At 35.0% G+C, this 22187-nt stretch overlaps 1 protein-coding gene across 1 annotated transcript in view; it reads right to left on the reverse strand.

The window, feature by feature from the left end:
* Nucleotides 1-22187, reverse strand: part of CACNA2D1 (calcium voltage-gated channel auxiliary subunit alpha2delta 1) — a 366445-nt gene that overhangs the window by 29807 nt on the left and 314451 nt on the right. The window contains exons 16-23 of the mRNA XM_053977961.1: nt 19407-19475; nt 17735-17809; nt 16379-16453; nt 9251-9322; nt 8101-8172; nt 4293-4354; nt 2588-2664; nt 619-679 (exon numbers count right to left, since the gene is read on the reverse strand). Of these exons, the coding sequence (XP_053833936.1) occupies nt 619-679; nt 2588-2664; nt 4293-4354; nt 8101-8172; nt 9251-9322; nt 16379-16453; nt 17735-17809; nt 19407-19475 (563 nt within the window). The remainder of the gene's footprint in view (nt 1-618; nt 680-2587; nt 2665-4292; nt 4355-8100; nt 8173-9250; nt 9323-16378; nt 16454-17734; nt 17810-19406; nt 19476-22187) is intronic.

Consider the following 22187-nt stretch of genomic DNA (forward strand, 5'->3'; position numbering starts at 1 on the left):
TTTATCAGATAAAAAAAGAATGCAACAATTCTCAGTTATCTTAACTGTACAGGATTTCCTTCATTTATCATAACTATCTTTTAGAGGAACTCAATTTTTAGGAAGTCTTTATCATACCAGGTTTCCCTTGCAAACATAATTTTAAAAGGGAAATAAGAACTGCAGAATTTCACATTAAAAAAATACAAAACCTCAGGGAACTAATGAAGTTAATAAATTTTCAATGACTTAAGAGTTTTTATGTTCAATTAATTGAAAATTAACTAATACTTAAGTAATAGAGAGCTTTGAAACCCTTTGTCTTAAAGTTGGGAAACACGTTGTGGTAAGTATTATGAAACCTATTTTAAAAATAGTTGTAAAATCTTAGAAGTCAGAACCACAAGAAATGCCCAGATGTGAATAAATTTTCCATTAAAATATCAATACCAGTTTTTACAGCTCTCTGATTAATATGAGCAGAAATCAGAGTCTGAAGATGTTATTTACATTCCAGCATGATAAAAGATTGATAATTTGTTACCAAATGAAGATTTTATTAGTCAAATCTGTATTCTCCATGTGCCAATAAACAGATTAGATGCAGAAATAACACTTATTACTGGGAAATCAACCAACCTTGGTGCTAAAAATGTATAGCCAGCTTCATCAAAATGATCATGCTTCAGTGATTCTGTAACTAAAAAGATGAAGAGTAAATACCAAGTAAGTAAACTGGAATTTTTGCCATTGTTTATCTTATCAAACTATTTGGCTAACTTTTGCATGCATCCATGAATTTAGAAAGAAATGTTTGAGACACTTTCCCCCTAGTGAATTCTATGCTTCTCAGTATTTTGCAACATAGATGAAATTACTTTATTATTATATACAGGATACAACTGGAAACAGTAAGATAATATCTAACAATTTATTTAAGGGAGACATTTAATTGGCATAGCAACACAAAAATAACTGAGATGTTTTCACTAGAAGTAAACTCTGATACAAATAAATATTTGTGACGCTGAGTTGTTAGAACATGAAGAAAAATACTCCTAATATTTTCTGCAATAAAGTGTAAAAATCTCAATTGTAGTAGCATCACTGTAAATCCTACTGAAAAAAATGGCTTTAATTGATGATATCACTGAACACTGATAGGAACAGACAAAGAAGGATTAGAGATTAGCAACATATTAAAATGTGCATGAAAACAGAAAAATACTTCACTTTTGTTTTTCCCTTTCTATTGCTATGGTACCCAATGATCATGAAGAAAATCCTGAGATGAGAAATACAGAGGAGAATATCCAGTAGGAATAGAAATATAAGTGAAAAATATCAACTGCAGTAAACAGAAGGAAATTGAGCAACAAGAATATACTTGCCCTTTTTGGATGTCACTATCCATCAGAAAGAGAAAGCAGGGAAACAGAAAAAAACAGGGTAAAGCACAAGGGGTCACAAACCAATATTTTATTCAAACAGCCCCTTGAATAAAAATATTGTACATAGATTCAAAGGTTCAATTTACATACAACTGTAGTCTGGAAAAAAAAAAAAGACAAACATCTTTGAAGACTGAAGAATAAGTTCTTAGTAATTTCTCAGTACCTTCTATACACTGGCTATTTCAAGGGTCTGTTTTGCAGGTTTTATTGATACAAGTGCAAAACCAGATGATGTAATTCATCAAGAGAATCATACTCTCTGCTTAAAAATTTAATTTAAAGTTCTCAGTATTGGAAAAAGTTACAAAATAAATCATTGATTATTAAAAGTTGCTCTATTTTTCTTTATATGTGGGAGCAATGGTAGAGGAGAGTGATGTAGTGCGAACCAAGTTTTCCCTAAATTAACAGTATCTATGCCTCTCTGAGCTTTTTTGTGTTTTTCAAACTTTCTATTTAACTACATACTTGTTCTAAATTTATCATAACACCTGGATAAAGTTAAAAGGCTGTGATGGGTTCTATTTTGTATACTACCTAGACTATAATTAAGCTACAGCTAACAAAAAAAAAAAAACCCTTTGAATACTGACATGCATAATTTTCAGCTATCACTTCAGAATCTGTAAATGGTTTGAAATCAGTCAAATATAAAACTACAATGCAAACATCCACTAAAACTATTTGTAAAAAGCAAAATAAAACCTAATTGCAACCCAAACCAAACAGGGTTTTCACATCATTCTAGCAGAGACAATTTGCTAAACATTATACTGTAACTAAAAAAACAACAAAAAAAGTTATACTCTTATAGTCTATATCACTATATTTTGCTAATAAAATGAAAAAAAATATAGTATCCAGACCCTTAAAATGACAGCAATAGAGGATACACAAAGCAATGATTCTATAGGCACAGAGCAAGGGGTAGGGATTATTAGTGGAACTGACATGTTCTGCACATATTCTATTTCTATAGAATATTTCTTGCATCTCAGATGTTACAACACATTAGAATCATTGCTGAAGATTGTGGGTACATCACAGTAACATCACTGAATTCCACAAAATTTATGAATTTCAAACATTGCTTTTTAAGTGAATCTGAGACTTCGCAATACCAGACAAAATCAGGGAATCTTTACAGTACTTACATCTGGCTAGAATTATAGGTTCATCTATTTTGGCTTTAATATAATAAAAGCTGTATGATGGTAACACCAGTGCCAAACTGCAAAAGAAATGAGATGAGTAAAGCAATTATGTTATTTGCAGCAGTTTTCCAGTTTCAGCTTCTTTGTGTTTTGAAAGTAATTCACAGTTTTGGAATTTGGACTGTCACGAGATGAAGCAGACACACAGTGAAATACCAGCCTCACACTTAGTAATAGACACAAGTATGTTCATGCCAACCCTGTGTTTATTTTGATTCTTATTTACACTTTTAAACACAAATGTACTTTTTAGCAGGTAAGCAAGGAATTTCCAAATAATTGCAAATAAAAAAATACATGATTTTTGCATCTTCCTCTGACACACTTAACATCCCAATGTAATATGTCATGGTAATCACTGACTGCAAAAATATCACTTAGTACTGTGCTGATTTGCACACATCATATAACCAGAGACTCTCACTAATAACACAACGATCAATATTCTCCAGGCAATACTTGCATTTACATCCATTGCATTCAGGATCCCAAAAAAATATTTAATCATGCAGTCACCACCAACAATTATTGAACATAATTGCACAGTAATATTTTAAGATTTGCAGAGCATTTGCAAAGTTTTCTTTTCTATTAAACTTATTTTTGTTCAAAATATGTAGGAATTATTTTTGCATCTAAGTTCTACACACATGTATAAGAGTTCAGTTCTAAAAATATATGTAAAGGACAGGAGATAGGAGCAATCATTAAATAGGTATCATCAATTCCCAAGTAGCATCCATAATTTTTACACTTGGATTTCATCTATGCAGAACTGCAACAGTTCTTAATGAATAGCTGCAGAAATTAACATTAAAAATCTTGCACAACTGACCCATAAATGAGCTGACCTTTAGTGACACATTTGCAGTTTATACAGAATATAAGCAAGATTGCTGAATATTTAGTGATAGCCTTCCACCAATTCTCCTCTAGGGAAATCAGTGGCAGTGTACCTGTCATTAACAGTTACTGCTAGCAGAAATTGCTAATTAAAATCTATAATTTTATGTTTAATAATTTTTCTGCAAGGATACAGTGAGGATTTATTGCTATATTTCATGCCAGGAAGCTCAGGCAGAATTAAGAAGTCATGTAAATCAAATGTATTTCTCTAGTGATTGCTAGATGGCAGTCTGATAAAAACTTCCTTTTCTTACAGAGTACAAAGATAGAGGCAGTTCAACAGAAAAACCTAGAAGATCCTAGGTTTGTGTTCTGTTGTTAAAACGGATTTGTTTGGTTTTACATTCAAATTAATGTTTGCATTCTCAGTGATTGTACACCCGTGCAGAAGACAACAGAAATTGGGATCTAACTTGTCTGAGGATTACTGTAATTCACCATAACAGAAATAGCATTTTGGTCAAAATTTGACTCAATATTTATACCATGTAATTTTGAACTAGAGTGGTTTAACTTTCCTGAGACTTGGAAAACCTTTAATTGTTTTGGGTAATGTTAAGGAATGTTTCAACATTCCTTCTAATGTTGCAATGTTGTTTGCATAAATTAATTTGAAATAATATACACACCAGTGTCACCTTAGCTAGTATAAAAATTGTAATGCTAAACATATTAACCAAAATTAACCAAAAGGACACTTAAATAAACAAAGGAAGTCAGTGAACAGAAATGAAATTACCTGTAATCAGTGCCATTCACAGCAGTCCATGTATACGTTCTGTTTCCTTTATCAATATACCTCTACAAAGAGATATTGTTGAAAAATGAAATTATTAAACTAAGGAGTTTCAATAATTGTGACCTTTCTTTGAGAAATACAGTGTAAAATCAAGTACAAATCTGATGTATTTCTATTTTTTATTTTGCTAAAATAATGGGTTGACCTGAGCTCCTTTCCTTAAATATATTCCAAACTTACGTTTTGCAAAAGAATCAACCATATAACTTTTATTGAACATTAACAAAATTTAAATAAAATCAGAAAAAGCCGACCTGTAATTTTCACATTAGCCAGACCTGTGCAAACTATTATCTGTGTGATTTAAATTTGATAAAAAATGCTTTCTCTTTTATGGATAATTTTGCAGTTAAACTATGAAAAGATAAAAAAAAAAAAAGCCCTCAGTTACAAAAAGACCTTGTAGGTAAGTCTTTAAAAACAAAAATACCCAGAGCCTATCCTTTAAGGTCACAGCAACACTGGCCAAATGCATTTAAATTTGAATCATAACTACAGGCACAGTCTGGTAATTCTGATTGTATAGACACCCCCTGCTAAACTTAACATGTGTTTCTAATATAATTAGGAAGGTCTTGAATTTGGGAAAAAAATTAACATCGAAATAAATGTTTATTTTTAAATAACTTAATACATTAGAATAATTTTTACCATTTGTTTTCTTGTGGTATGAAAAATAGGATGATAAGCACAGTCTCACAGTTCCCCATAGATTTAATCATGAATCCACCTGGCTGATATTGTTTTCTACTTTGAAAGCTATAAGATTATGCCAGCTGCAACATATTATTACTTTAACAATCAAATTTTTGTATGTCAGCATTGAAGACTGTACAGCTGTTGCACTGCAACATTGCAAACACTGGGGAAAGGTACCACAGGTATAACTCTAGGTTCTTTCTTTCCCTATGGTAAAAGAACAGTGGGAAAATGACCATGGCTTTGGAAAAGAGGCGATTTATATGACATTAATAAATTGAAACTGTCTCATTATCTGGCTGCTGTTTTTCAGTAAAGTATGACAGGATAAAGAATGTAATAGTCATTTTTGAAAGAAAATGAAAAAAAGATGAAAGAAAACCAGAAAGCTGCATATAACTGTGTCTTCTACCCTGCTACATTTTATATTTAAGGTAAAAAGATAGTTGAAGAGATTCCTATCAAAGCCTATTTATACTTAATGTGTACTTCAGGCTAAAATCAGCCACTTGAACCTAGTGTTGGCAGTCCCTCCAAATCAGGCAGAATGTTAAGGGTACCCCCACAAGAAAAACAGTGCCCAATGTGGGAGAGGAGGGAAGAGAAGAACTGGGCTGTAAATAAATCCTGTTGCCACCAGCAATGCCACAGTGCTTGAAAGCAAATTGGCTGAAAGCTCCCTTCAAAGAAAACCCAGCAGCTAACACATCCTCACACCTCAGCTCCTATTTACCTTTGCCTACTCCCTTAGTGGGCAGTCTGAGCTCATCCTGTCCCCAGCTGATCACTGCCAAGGAACTCACACATGTTATTGCAGCTTTTGTGACCCTTCAGTTTTCACTGCTGCCCATCCCTGCTGCCAAATGTGGCAATGCTTTTGTTCCTATGGCATCTTGTCTGTTACTTGGAAAGCCCCTGAGGCTTTGGGAGACTCCAGAGCACCCCACCCACATTTGCTACAAGTCCAGTCTCTATGCTGTAGTATGAAGTCATCTCCCAAGATACTGCTGGGGCCAGCTGCAACACAAAAGGAAAGCAATGCAAACTTAAACCAAAAAGCAAAACAAAAAGAACATAAATTTTAAGCCCAAAGACTGCAACTGTCAGTTCAGAGCAACCGACCACATCAGCCCTTTTTATAAGAAAATATATGAAGCTATCAAGTGCTTAGTGATGTATGGCTCATGCGTGGCCCGTGGTTTAAAGCAGCTTTTTTCTGGTTCTAGCAGCCTGGAGCTGGGAGGGTGCAATGGCTGGAAGCAGTCATCATAGCCAACCAGCTCTGGCTGCTCTTTTCTTCTCTCAGAGAGGTCTGGGTAGAGGAAGAAATCTTGGGTCATGGTGAAAGGGAAGGTGAGGATAATTAATTTCATTGGCATTGAGACATCTGGGATCAAAGGCTTGGGATATTTTATTCCAACACAGATTGTGGTCTGGGCAGTGTGTAACTGGCACATTCTCATGCACCCAGGGGTGTTACATCCTCCCTCCTGCCCAGATACTGTAACTGACTTCAGCATTTGCAATACTTCCCTCCCTCTTTCTTTGGGCAAAGAGTTTCAGGTCTTTTGTAGAACAGAGCCTGAGAAATGTACAAACAGCCTGAAATATCTTCAAAATGTTTGCTATTAATGCAATTTCTTGTACAATCCTAATCATGTTATTTATTGTATTTTTGTGACCTTCTAACCCTTCCTCTTCTAACCACCTACACAGAGCCTTTTTCACCCATAGATCTGGAAAGGTACTCCTTACACCAAACAACATAAATCTGAAAATGTCCCAGTATGGAGTCTCTTCCTTCAGTAGCAGTTTATCTTCATCTCAGATGCCAGCAGGACTTTGGACTCTCTGACAGTGGGTCAGGAATGACCCAGTTTCCCTTAAGGGAACACACTGGTGGCATCCTAAACAGCATGGGCTTCTGACACAGGTGAGGGGGCAGAGCTGGCATCCACTGGGGCTTGTCCTCTCTACCCCAGAAAACACCTATCTGTGCACCATTCTCCAACACTGGAACCATTCAGGAAAAAATACTTTTTTTTTTACACAGCAGGATTAACCCAGAGATTGTAAAGCAGTATTGAAAAGCTTGGTTTTAGCATTTTACTGTCAGAAAGCACGAAACAGTAAAGGAGGCAAGGGCACTGCTGATACAGGTGTCTAGAAGAATATGGGAAGAGGGGAAAGCTAGTATGAAGTAGCTGCAAGCAATTCTTCTAGGTATTGTTATAGTGAGCTTATATCTATGGGTTGTGCAGTGTCTGCTAAGTCATCAAATTAGATATCTTCAAACTGACCTATGGTCAGAGCAAAAGAGTTCCAAAAAGTTGTTGTGGAACTGTATACTGTGGGGCACACTCTGGCCAGAACTGCTCCTTCAGCACACCAGTCATGATTTCTTCTCACTGAGGTTCCCAAGAAGTAGAGCACCCATGTAATGACCCAAATAAAATTTGAGTATTTCCTATTGCTAGGAAACACGTCTGCTAATTAGAGAAAACAGTAGCAAAGTTTTTCTGGAATAAGTATTTTGGACAGGAAAATAAAGAACTCAACAAGCTGTTCAGAAAGTACATGATATAACTGTAAGATGAATTTGCCTTTCCCAAAGAGTCTTCATTTATGGCATAAAAATATTACTTTATTATTTTTTCTCACAACTTTCTTCCCATTCAACCACAATATAAACTACACATCTCTGCAAGCAAATTAAGCACTTTGTTTTGGAATTCATGCACAGATGTAGGCTGGGTCTATTTCCTGTTGAACAGAGTGTAAGACCTCATCAACAACTGCCTGATTAATGATGCACCAAAGAAACCAAGAAACAAAACAATTCTTTTTTTCCTAAGTACATTTATTTTTTTAATTTTTTTTTTTTTTTTTTTTTTTTTTTTTACTATAAGCCAGTAAAACTAGCAAATCTGGAGGAAAAAATGGTACAAATTGTCATTACAAAATGAATAACCCAGGATTTCATCATTTCACATTATTTTTCTGGTTTGGTTTATTCCTGTAAATGTAACTCTTTGGGTTCCTATCTTACCTCATCTTGGGACTTGACCAGTGTTTCAAATGTTTTTTCTCCACTTTCTCCATCTATCATTTTTTTCCGAATCTATTGGCAACGAAGAAAAGGAAAAAGTGAAATAAAAAAAGAGAAAAAGTGTAGGTGTTGCATGTAATATGAATAATCATTCAAGTGATTAAAATATTTCTTGAAAACACGGAAAATGCTAATGCAAATGGAAGTCACATCTCTTAAAAAATTTTTGCTTACAATTTTCAGATTTTTCCAATTAGAAGTTGTTTTATCCAAATATATATTCAATCATAGAGTTATGAAGCAACAATTCTGGTATACTTTGCATTGCTGGACCATGCCAACTCCTTGATGTTGGGCGCTGACAGAGAGAGAATGAATTCTGTGTGCATTAAAAGGAGTTTTGCCTAGCATTTCTTGTGCCTCCCAGCACATCTGTGTAATTCAAGTAGTAGCACTGATTCACAGAAACACTTTTGTACCAGCTCAAGAGTAACTCCTCTCTGAAGCAGCCATTTCAAAGAAACTTAAGGCAGAATTAAACAGATACCAAGGCGGGATGATTACTGTCAGTATAAAAGAGCAACTTCCGTGAAAAATATGTTAAAAATGTAAAATGTTTAAAAGTCTTTAATTTGATTTCAGAAAACTAACTAATTATTTTTAAAAGTTATAATTTCTGAATATATTACAAAATCAATAACTGAAAAATATAAAGGAATTAATTTGTTGGCTACACTTAACTTGTTTCTCAGTTCTCTTTCTTGCCACAGGAACAAACTTGCATTAATAGGGAAATTCTTTTAAAATATTTCAGATAATATTTTAATATTCTATTAAAAGTTTTATGTTTTGAAATTTTTTTCTAGCTTCCTTCCCAGGAATTGTTACTTCATGAAGAAGAATTAAGTAACAATCATGGTGTTTTTCAAAATGAGAGGAATATAATGCATTGCCCTTGCCTATAAATACTGCTGGGATTTAATTTGTCTAAATATAACTTCATGTCAATAAAGTCATCATCTTAACAAATTTAAAATTCAGATTTATATTGAAATAGATACCCATTCAAAATCTAGAACATCCATTGTTTGCAGTTCTGACGTGGTGAAATATGATCAGCAACAGGCACTAAGAAACCAGATAATCTTACCTCAACTTTAATATCATTTTCCAATTCAGCATCTAGAAAATCCAGTGTAACAGGTTCCTGGGATTTAGGATTCTGAAGCAGAAGACATTAAATACATCAAATAATAAAGACAGAGTACTTTAATATTACAAACCACTCTAACTCCTTCATTTCAAATTAGCCTACTTTACTGGGTTTACTTACCCATCTATTTTAATCTCTTGTAGCATTACTAGTGGCCCTTTCTCATTTATTTTATTTTGTTGAATAGAGAGGTTAATTGGATAAGTGAAAATCAAATTAATACTAATTGCCAGTGTCTGTCCACAGCCTGTCATGTATGGGGCTCATGCTGAGGTAGGCGCTGCTTCCCCTTCTCCTGGTATGTCACAGACTGTACTGGTTTGGGAGGAATCAGAGGAAGCAGAGGGTATGAATCTCTCACTTGATGTCCTGCCTCCAAGAAAAGAGAGAGAAATCTGGGAGAGTTTTCCACCCAATCAGTAAGTTGGGCAACTGCACTCTTTGCAATTTTGCCAAGAGCAGACAACACAGACTTGCTGATGTGAAGAGGGAACAGACTACGGTTCAAGATTCAAAAAGGCAGCAATTACAGACAATTATTTGGGGTTTATAAAAATTAACCCCACTTTTATTGTCAGCATTATAGGACTTCTCTGAACACTTTGGAGTTTCAAAAGCATTTCTCTTGACATGAGTACTGTTATCTCAGTTTAGAAGACAGAAAGCTGTAGAAGTTTAGAAGACAGTATTTCTGTAGCACACAAATACTGAAAGCAAAGCTTTCAGACCTAAGGAACATTGATGAGGTCAACCCTCAACCATGGAGCACAGGAAACTTTGGTAACCTACGTCTGTAAATATCCTGGCCCCACAGGAGTACTGGAAGACCACTGTACCTCTGCTGAATTAGATCAGACCACCCTCCAGCCTCTGCTCCTTTCTCAGTTGCAGTCTGCATTTACTTGGCCAGAGCCATCTTCCATATGAGTTGTTGGGAATCCAACTTTTTTTCTGGCAATTTTGCCTAAGGTCCATTGACTTTATATTGTGTGTGGTGTAAAAATCATCCATCCTCATCACCCAGTAGTTATTTAATGCAGCCCCCCTAAAAATAAATGCATTTCTTTAGAAATAGGAGTATGAGGATGTATTTCTTAACCATTTAAATCTGACAGTTCAGAGTAGAAAATGAAAAAAAAAAAAAAGGGATTTCAGCAATTCTCCTATACTGACATACACAGGGTAGACTAGACTCCCTTCCTTCAAAATTACGATTATATTCCTCCTATCTTAGCATTCTCTGGCAAAGTTACATGACAAATGTACATGTTCTATCAAGGAATGCAAGCATGTTTCATCACAATACACTGGAAGAAAGTAATATCCTGAACAAATAGTAAAAGATGCCTTCATGTAACAGTCTGGAGTACTAAGAGCTTAACAGTAGCCCTTATTTTCAAGATTGTAATATAGAATAGATCCAGAAGACAAAAGATTATTTCTTCCTTTTCTTGAGGACACAATGTATATGTTTCTGGCTATATGGAATCATTCTTATTCTTAACAAGACTTACTGTCTGCTAAGAGAAAAAAACCAGTACATTTATTCTCAGGAAGAGAATATGTACTGAAAAGATTGCAGACAAATATTCTGGGTATATCTTTAAAATATTTACTGGAAACTTCAAGAAAATTTGTTCATTTCTATTTATATATGATTGATAAAATTAGCAACTTCAATATAATGGCATTAAGGTATGATCCCTACTAATTCAAAATTATTCAATTATTTCTATGCAGTTGCTTTTCCCTCCCAACAAATCCACACTCTCAAAATAAATAACAAAAGGCTAAAATGTAAAAATAAATAAAAATTTATATATCTTACATGCAATGGATAATGAATAGCATGGTCAAACCCAAACAGCATGCATGAAGGCATTGGCATGTCAGAGGAGGCATTTATGAAGTTCACATTCCATTCCAAAACACAAAAGAACAGAGAAGAAAATAAATGGTAAAAAAAATAGCAAAGAAAAAGCCATCACATCATATCAAGGTCAATACTTATTTCAAATGATAACCTGGGCTAGTCATAGTCAAGGAGTCCCAAAGACAAAATAGTGAACTTTAATTCTGTGAAAATTCAAGTATGCATTAACTGTTCTTCTTTTTAAGACTTGTATTATATCACTTCACATTTCTTATATGATACTTATTAATCACTTTTAATAGGCAAAAAAACCTAACCATGTATAAATACATTCTTAGATGTGCCTGAGGCACAAAGACAACAACTAAAAACTAGAACAGAAAATTCCTACACTGCTACTTTAAAAGGGAAGACTAATGTCTTTAGACTTATGAGACTTTATGTCTCTTTCCCCCAGTAATGTTTTTACCAGTATTTGGGCTCCATAATTTTTATTTCCAAGGTTGCCATTTACTGGGTTGCCATTTCCAAGCCATGAAGAAACAAACTTACTGTTCAGTTTGTTCTTCTCTTTATCCAGTCATGCATGTAACATGACTGGAATAAGCACACCACCACCACATTCAGCAGCCAACTTAACAAAACAGAACAAGAAGTAAATCACTAGCAATGAAGCATGCAAACAAAAGGATTGCAATTCATTTTCAGCAGGACAAATAAAGGCAAGGATCTATAATTTTAATGACAACTCATGAAGGAAACAAAGAAAGAAAGAACTGGTGCAGCAACATAAAAGAAAGTTAACTAAAATGTTGTGTGTTTTGGGAGGTCAGTTCTCACAAATTCTATGGATGACCTTCTTTGTTGTGTTGCAGGAGCCTAATTCTTACTCATACCTGCAGTACTAATGAAGACAAAGGCTATTAGGCTCTTAAAAGAAATAATGGAAAGAAGTCAGCAAAATCCTGGGCCACAGAGGTAAACCCACGAGCATCTGGAGTGGATGTGAGCCCAGAGGCAGCTCCCTGGGCAGCAAGCACTGCCAGGCAAACCCAGCAGCAGCCAGACCGCACCATGGCAAGGTGAGGAGCCAGGTGTGCTAAGAAAACCAAAATTGTTTTATGATTCAGTGCTGATTTCTCCAGTGCACAAACAAAAATCCCAGCCCTGAGGTGGCCTTCTATACGTGTTATAAACACAGCCACCCAACACTTGGTGAATTCATTGACTTGGATCAGGATTTTACACCATGTTTTACCGGTGTTGCTATGCAGGCCACAAGTTTTGCATTATAGATTTCCATATGTGTAAGAAATCAAACTTGATATACTGTGTTTAAGTTTACTATTTTTCTAGTTACATAGTTAATCTACTCCTTTAATGATTTTTCAGTTTTCAATAAGTATTTTCTGCTCAGGAATTGCATTACATAAATCTGACTAGTCACCCTGTTCAGGTGAATGACAGCTAATTCTGTACAGTTGGGTCTGCTAAACTGAGAAAACCCCACGTAACTAGCAGATAGAACATATTACCTACTCTGAATTCACCAGGAAAAAAAGAAAACAAAAAACCTGAACAACTCATATTCTGTAATTTTATGCAGCATACACTGTACAATAAAACTTGGCAATAAAGTCACAAGAATTATCTTCTGATCTTCTCTTGACTTTGGGTTTATGCAAGCAAAGCCAGCACAAGTAGTCTCTTTTTATTTCCAGTCTTCAAATTAATTTCAACATCTGAAGAAGTATTTTTACAGCATGACTCTAATTAGCACCTATTAGTAAAGCATCATAATTTAATGGAATGTCCTTCACTACAGCCAATAGCATGTTTTCTATTATTTAAACAGGAAAGGATGCAAGCTTCATGCTTTGGAAGCTGTTTGTCACAATGAACAGTTCTCTAGTTAGATTTTTCCTAGTAAGCAGGGCAGAAGCTTTCTAATTATATTTCCAGGTCTATGCATTCTAATGCATTAATCACTTCCATTCAAAGTTACCTGTACATGGGGTCTCCTTTTTCTCAATTTAACTTTTGGTATGCCCACACCAATTTGCTGAAGTAACAAAAAAGCAGTAATTTATATTTTTGCACTATTAGTAAACAGTCTACTTATAGAATGGAAGTGTTTTCTCAACATCAGTGCTGTCCAGTGTATGTTTACTACTGCAAGCAGAGACTACCCCTCACCCTGATCATGAGTTCTGAGCTCTCTTCCAGAATTACACACAGTTTTATGATAGGGAAACAAAAATCAGACACACGTTAATGTGAATAAAATTAACAGAGATCTCTCCCTTCCACATACTCCAATGGAATAACATATAGAATGAGAATAGCTCACTTTTTATTTACTTTTATATTTGATCCTAAAACCCAGCTCCTCTTAAGTTTCTTAAATAATCCTAAACAGTAAGAAAGAATATTGGACCTCACTGAAGGCATATGGAGTTTTAGGACTGTCATTAAATGTGTTTTGATCAGAACCACAGTAAAAGTGAAGAGAAGGATTCTAATCTTTAGAATAGATTGAGAAATAGAATTATTTACTGTTTTCAAAATGTAATTAAGATTAAACTTGTTAATGCATGCTTAATAGACTCACTTCAGTGACTATGTTTGTTTGGTGGTGCATCTACCTGTTCTGTCTCATAACAGTGGGAAAAATATATCCATATATGCAGACACACACAAAGAACATTTACAATAAAACATAAAATTAAGTACTATTTTAAAAAGTAGCTAATTTCACAAACCTAAAATGGTTTAAGCTGTTTAAAACTATATTAAGCTACATATTAAAAACATTCTCATTATGCTTTGGCATGATTTTTATATATTTCAGCAAATAAGAACATGATGGGAAAGTTTTAAATTATTTTAATATGCTTTTGAATTTGTTTGTTGACTTTTCTCAGTTGTGCAAACAACTTTACAAACTGCAGGACAATTTCTCAAAATATTAATTGTGTTGAACCAGTTGTGATTTGAGGAAATAGATTTTCAGAAGGAAAGCAGAAGACATTCAAAAGAAGGAAGTACTGGAAGTGTAAGAAACCCTCACCTTTTCAAAGGTAAAGATGTAGTTGTGTTTTATTTTACAACTATTGAAAAATTGCTGCCAAAGAGTGTTAAGATGTTTGTTAATAAGTTAACAGCTACTGGGAGGTTCAGCTAAAATTAATATGACGTTAAAGAAAGTCCATGAATTCTAAATATATCTGTCTTTGTCGAGTACCTTAGTTTTAAACTGTAGTTCTTGTATCAGTCTGAATAGCATGCACCACCCCACACAAACTGGGAGTGGAAAAGCCTAGTCTGTGCAACTGTTAATAACAACAATAACAATAAAAATGCAAATGCTTAATGTTATATTTAGACATTATTCTACAACATAACAATTATTACTTATAAAACATCCTGTTTTAAACATACTCTAAATCAAAGTTTTGAGCATTAAGGGAAAGCATCTCTGGACTTCCATATCCTTTTAAGAGGAAAACTACACAGAGAAACCATGGCAATTATTATCCTAATAATCCATCTCAGTTTGCCTAGATTTAGTTGGGATGAGCTGAGTTTTAAATAGAGGTTTTTATTCTTTAATGTTGTGAGGCAACAGTGCAGGATAACAGCACATCTGAGATGAACAGAGTCCATATCCATCAGTTTCTCACAAGATTAAGTCTAAAATAAGACTATTGCATTGCTTCTTTTTACATTACTCCTGTGAATGAAAAGAGTTTAATTTGCATATAAGGGAAAGATAAATAGGCCGATCACCATCATCTAATTACTAATAACCTCTGATTAAGAAAAGATTGGGTCAGTAATGATGCAGATATTTGTTTCTGAAGAATTCACCAAGAAAGGTCATCAAATCAAAACTTCCATTTTTCAAGACATGAAAATCAAATGCAAATATCCAGAAACTGAAGTCTTGCTCAGTTATGGGGACTATATAAAAACTTTCTTTTCCATGGTTTTCTTTTATATTTTTGAAGTGTCTTTTAAAATAAATTAAAAGGGATATCTCATTAATAGTTACAGTCAAGTTATTCTTTCTCTTCTTCAGAAGCACTTTTTTCTTTCTTGTGTTGCACAAGATTTCAAATGTATTAATTACTTCACCAGGAAATTCTTTCAAATATTCACAAAGCTGACTTTTTCCAGATTAAGAATTAAATTAATCACTAAAATATGTAGATGCATTCTTAATTTTTCTTCTATCTTTGACAACTAAAAAAGTTATTTTAACTTTGTTATTTATATAATATAATCTTAAGAATTCAAGAGACAAAGTTCACTGAAAATATGCAAATAAAATATAATTTTTAAGAAGTCCACTAAACAGAAGATTGTTTCACATGGAGAAACCTTTCATTAAAACTAAGATCAAAGTTCCAATTTCAAAGAAAAAATCATCCATTCATGTTGAAATTTCTCATCAATGTCAGGGAGGCAAGTTATTTAAGAAGATACAGACAATTAAGGATTCTCCACAAGGTAAGGACTACAGTTAATGATTAAAGAGCCAAACTGAAATATTTGGTTTCTATTTTCCTGAAATTTGATGAAAGTTGTGTCCTAATTTAGAAAAACGTTTTGGGTTTAAACATGAAAGATCTTTCTCAAGTTAAACTACTAAAAATCTAGTGTTCTGGGAAGGGGTGCTCAGCTAAATCCATCCCAACTCCGAGATCAGGTTTCAGCTCTGGTAAACAAAAAATAAGCAAATAAATAAATACAACAATTCAAGCAAAATACATTGTGTTTTCCTCTGATTTTTTTCGTTTTGCAAGCATGAAAATTCAAATCTTTTAAATGAGAAAGTATCACAAAAAAAAGTGTACAAAAACTCCTCAGTTTACTTCAAGATTCTTCACAATGATTATACTGTTTTCACAATGATATTACAACTACCACTAATTGTTTTATACTAATATGTATATTAAAACACTTCACATGTATAAATATGCATTCAAAATATACAAAGTTTTTATTTTATTAATAAACAAATTCAATACAAGCCAAAGCTGGTGGATTTGGATGAAGCCATATATGCACCACAGATTTTCCTAACACCCACAAAACTGAGAATTTTCACTATTGCTGTCTTGTTCCTTCTGATTTTTTCTGACAATATCCCCTCATTATAGAGAAGTAAATTAGAAGGTGTTTCATACCTTTGGTTGGAGATTTGGATGTAGTAGCACATACCCATTAGGATCTATTGCAAAATAGTATCCATTTGGACAAAGCTGAAAGAAAGAAATGAAGTTTAGCATTATATGGTTTTTAGTAATGAAGAAAGAGTAATTAATGGTTTTCAAGAAATGCTCACATTGTGAAAAACACACGCCTCAGGCATCATGAAGTATAAGATTACTAACACAGACAAGATAATTTCTTAATATTTACTCTTTTAGGATCATAAACTTGGAGAATGATTTAGTCTGATGAAACCTCTGAAGGTTAGCTGGTACAACCTCTCACTGAAAGCAAAGCTAACTTAAAAAATAACATTCAACTTCGAAGTTGGACTAGGTTTCAATTGTTTTAATACCTCCAGTGGCAATTCCACAACCTCTCTGGGCAGCCTGCTCTCCTTCTTCCTTAATTTCAGTTGGAATTTCCATTGCAACACCTATGCTGGTAGCCTCTTTTTGAGGCAATATGAAGGTCCATTTTCTCCAGAATTCACATTAGCTAACCCTTAGGGTCCTTCTTCAGCCCAAATGCATCTCTCAGCTTCTTCCTGCGTACCACGTACTGCAGACCCTTAGCCAACTTAGTGGCTCTGCCCTGGGCCTCAGAGTATGTATTATACTGAGGAGATCAAATTTGGACAGCGTACTGATACAGGTGTTTACTGCACCGCTGGTTTTTACTGCCAGGGCATGCTGCTAACTTATGTGCTGTGTGTCCTCCACCATGACTCCCAAGTCCTTTCCTGCCCTTTGAGGCAGCCTTTGAGACTGAGCTGTGGTGTGGGATTATTCCATTCTAAATATAGGACTTCTGCCTTCAGTCAAACTTGTGATGTTCCTTTTCTTCCTCAGCTTTTGTTTTCCACAGCACCAGTTATTTTCATAGAAATTCCACAGTAGATGTAAATAAATAAATCACTCATACTGAGTAGGGCATAGACAGACACCTATATTAAAGAAATTTTCTATAAAGAGCTGTCCTAGGTAAACGGAAAACATTATCACCTGAAACGATTGTGTACTCTAAGAACCAAACACTTCACTAAAGAGCAGTGCCTTAAGATACAGGAAGATAATTACTTGTAATATATCCCCCAATGTAAAAGATGATTTTTACACAGTGCACCCTGATGGAAAAATCACACAGAAACACATATATGGCTGGAGAGAAAACCACCAGAAAATGAACAACAATAGAAAAGAATATATGAAAAGAAGCCTGCTGGTATTTTGACTCAAATCCAGTCATTACAGTATGACTTATGAAAAAGCATGCACAGAAATCACACATTAAACATAAACTATGAGAAACCATCAATGCAAGTGGCTTACCGTAAATCGGGGCGTCAGTTTTTTTATGTCCTCCAAAGAGACATCGACCCCCATTACACCAAGAATCAGCTGATTCTGGTAAAATTCCAAAATATTAGTATGTATTAGACATATTTACAATGCAGAATAACTGGAAAAGTCAGTAAATTTGCATTTTTGCCTTCATGTCTTTTTTGACAGATATATTCGAGAAGTTGCCTAATTAGATGCATGTCTATTCTAAATATTTTAAATAATGACAAAGTAATCCAAAAGAAAATTTAATAAATTTAGAATTTAGAATGGAGTATGAAAATTATTTGTGATGATGGATACTTTCCTGGATGAATAAACAATATATGTAAGAACAAAACAGCTGAAAGCAAAAATGATGCAATAATATTGTCAGTTATGCAGATAATAAACTGCCAGCACCAACACCAAGCCACTTTTCATGCTTAGGTTGGGCAGTTGGTAAGTGAGACCTCAAAGCAATTAACTCTTTGGGCTATAGTATAATGATGAATGAAAAATATTCCAACACAACAAAAAAAAAAACAGTGAGTAAAAAGAATCATCAGCATTTGAAATCAGGGACTCAGGCACTACAACTATTTCACTTATAATTTATTTTCCTACTACAGAAAAGGAAGGCAGTCATTTACATAAAGTGACCTGAATCCTTTCTCCATATTAAACAAATTTGTAAAATTTGTTGGAGGAGGTATCTTGCAGCCTATAAATTTTTTCAGGTAGAGATACAAATTGAGCAGATTCGAGTTCTCGTCTTGCTCCTGTGTATTGGATCATGTCTGTTTTGTTTCTCAGAAAGACATCCTTTGATAATCAGTAGCCTGTCACTTTGAACAAGACTTAGACAATTCCAGGCATTGTCTTGTAGATAAGATTAAGCAACTTTTTTTTTTTTTTGTTTATTGCATTGTTTTTAAAAGGAAACAAAGAGAACTATTCTGGAAGTAAACTAAAGAAATGGCAGTGATCGAACCCTCATTGATTCATCCTATGTAACAGCTGAGAAACTGAATCAAGTAATATCTTGTCTAAATTTCTGTATATTTTGACTTGAATGGAGTACACCAAAAATAAAATATTGTACCACACATTGTTCAAGTATATTCCAGATATTTTTTTTTTTGTTTGTTTTGTGAAGAGGACACAGATTCCATGTCCGACATTAATAGGGATGGCCAATTTTATTTATTCAACACTTAGAATTTAATACAGTGCTCTTTTCCATTATCGTTACTAATTATATACTGATTTATATTCTCTACATCACTGCATTTTACACTGAAATGTCATAGCCTCAGAGATTTGCTAGAAATTTATCTGGACATTATTTCTTAGAGAGGTCTAAAAAATATCGTTATCTACTTCCCATCTATTGAGCCTTAAATGCATTCCCACTGCCACTCAGGCACAGGGAGAGATAGTAGAATGTCACACCCTTAAACTCAAAATAACAAAAAGGGTAAATGAATGCACTACATTTTCTTGTTTCCAGGAGGTTTTCAGGTATATAGATATGACCCCTTTGTTTCTGATGTACAAGATAATTACACTGTAAAATGCTCTATGGAAATACATATACTTCGAGGCATTTAACATTAAATTTAATTTATATAACTGCTGGTTTTTTTTTTTTTTTTTTATCTTTGATGGAAAAGCTTACGATTTTCCCATTTTGTTCCCTTGTTAGATTGAAGACAGGCAGAGTTCCTGTAATCACAAGGCCCAGCTCCTAAAAAATAACCAGTAAAGAAGGGAGAGAAAGACTTTTTAGTTAAAAAGCAAATGTTAAGCCATAATATATTAGAACAATGGAAGAATGTAAGTAGCTAAGCAATTACTTTCAGTTCTTGTAAAAAACAATTACTTTCAATTTTTGTAAAAAAACGAAAATAATAATACTTCACTGACTTGATGAATAGCAAGTTAAAATTATGGGTTTTTTTCTGTCCATATTTAGTGGGATCACTATATTATTTTTTTAAAAAATAGACAACAGTCAACAACTCAGGATATAGAAGTTTCAAAAAACCTAAATGCTATGAAAACATATTTGCACCTACAGTACCCACTATGCAACAAACTATGAATAATAGAGGGAAAGAAAAGGCAAAGAAAAGACAAAAGAAAGAAAAGAGGAAAGGGAAAGGGAAAGGGAAAGGGAAAGGGAAAGGGAAAGAGGAAAGGGAAAGAGGAAAGGGAAAGGGAAAGGGAAAGGGAAAGGGAAAGGGAAAGGGAAAGGGAAAGGGAAAGGGAAAGGGAAAGAGGAAAGGGAAAGGGAAAGGGAAAGGGAAAGGGCAAGAGGAAAGAGGAAAGGGAAAGGGAAAGGGAAAGAGGAAAGAGGAAAGGGAAAGGGAAAGAGGAAAGAGGAAAGAGGAAAGAGGAAAGGGAAAGAGGAAAGGGGAAAGGGGAAAGGGGAATGGGGAAAGGGAAAAGGGGAAAGGGGAAAGGGGAAAGGGGAAAGGGGAAGGGGAAAGGGAAAGGGAAGGGAAAGGGGAAGGGGAAGGGGAAAGGGAAAGGGGAAGGGGAAGGGGAAGGGGAAGAGGAAGGGGAAGGGGAAGGGGAAGGGGAAGTGGAGGGAAGTGGAGGGAAGGGAAGGGGAGGGGAGGGAAGGGAAGGGAAGGGGAGGGGAGGGAAGGGAAGGGAAGGGAAGGGAAGGGAAGGGAAGGGAAGGGAAGGGAAGGGAAGGGAAGGGAAGGGAAGGGAAGGGAAGGGAAGGGAAGGGAAGGGAAGGGAAGGGAAGGGAAGGGAAGGGAAGGGAAGGGAAGGGAAGGGAAGGGAAGGGAAGGGAAGGGAAGGGAAGGGAAGGGAAGGGAAGGGAAGGGAAGGGAAGGGAAGGGAAGGGAAGGGAAGGGAAGGGAAGGGAAGGGAAGGGAAGGGAAGGGAAGGGAAGGGAAGGGAAGGGAAGGGAAGGGAAGGGAAGGGAAGGGAAGGGAAGGGAAGGGAAGGGAAGGGAAGGACTAAAGTCACCCTTAATGTGATGGAGCCCTGGTCTCCTAGAGATGGTTGACTTGCTTTGCTTTGTTTGTGTGCACATCTTTTGTTTTCCTATTAAACTGTCTTTGTCTCAACCCCCAAATTTTCCTTTCAATTGTCTCCCCAGTCCCACTAGTGGGGGAGTGAGTGAGGGGCTGCTTTGGGTTTGGTTGATGGCTGGGCTTAGACCACAACAGGTAGGTAACACATACAGGAAAAAACAACCAAAAATACAACAGGTAATTCCTCTACTTCTTCTATCATCACTACTTTTGAGTGGTGTGCAATAATGTCCATCACGGGCTTGGCAGAGTCAAAGTCTCCTCTGGTACTGAGGCAACTGAGGCAAGGGACTTGCATTTATTTGGGAAGATATACGAAATCTGTTTTTCCTTTAGTAACCTTCACAAATCATACTGAAAATAGGATCCAGAATACCGTATATTCATGCAGCCAAGAAAGTTTTGTTTTCTGTTCCAAACTGTCCATAGGGAGATTTCTACCTTTTTTAATGTGATTGTTTGGGTTTAATTTCAAACTTTCCCCCTTTTCTATCTAGTTTATTGAGGAGACATATCCTTTTTCTCCCTTTGTTTCATTAAAAGAAAAAAAAAAAAAAAAAAGCCAGAACACTACACACACAGAAAAAAAAAAAAAAAGGTAAAGTTAGAAAGGCTAACAATTATGAATGAATTTTGCCTAACTGGTAAACCTAAAAGTATCTGAAAATTCTGTGATTGTCTTGAAAATGAAGACAGAGCAACACAGAAATAGAATCTGAAGGAACAGGGCTAGAAAAGAGGTGTGAATTGCTACAAATACATCAAATTATTAAAGGCTGTCTTGAAAGCCAGACTGAAAATTCTGAAATGAAAGTTCCTATTCAAAATTTTATAACCTGAATTTATGCACTAATGTGGCCTCATTACTTCCCATTACTTTAGTCTTAGCCAGAAAACAGCCACTGACAGTAAGAACCAAATTATAGGAATGAGTCTTGTAAGCCACAAGCAGGAGAACTGTAAGCCCTACATGAGGGAATTCTTTTAGGGAATTTCAGATAACAAACAACTGTGACAACTTAGACACACTCCCTTATACAACCAAGAATCAGGAAAAGGCTTCAGGGGGGTTAGATACACCTACACCTTTATGGTCTCAGCTGTGATGAGAAAGTCCACAAATTTGAGCCTTTACCTCAGTACTTTACTTTCTTTTGTCCCACTTTATTTACATATAATTATGTATATATATCTGTGTGTGGGGGGGTGTATATACATACACAAATATATGTATATATAATTATATACTCACAAACACACATATGTAACACAGGAAGGCAGAAAACCTTGAAGAAAGACTGAATGAACCCACTGAGTATATAAAGTAACACAAGAGATGCTTACAGGTGTCACGTATTTTACTTGACTAAACAGATCTCTATTCCTACTTACAAATTTATCTTTGA

This window comes from Vidua macroura, chromosome 5 (genome assembly GCF_024509145.1).
Source record: "Vidua macroura isolate BioBank_ID:100142 chromosome 5, ASM2450914v1, whole genome shotgun sequence".
NCBI classification, from domain to species: Eukaryota; Metazoa; Chordata; class Aves; order Passeriformes; family Viduidae; genus Vidua; species Vidua macroura.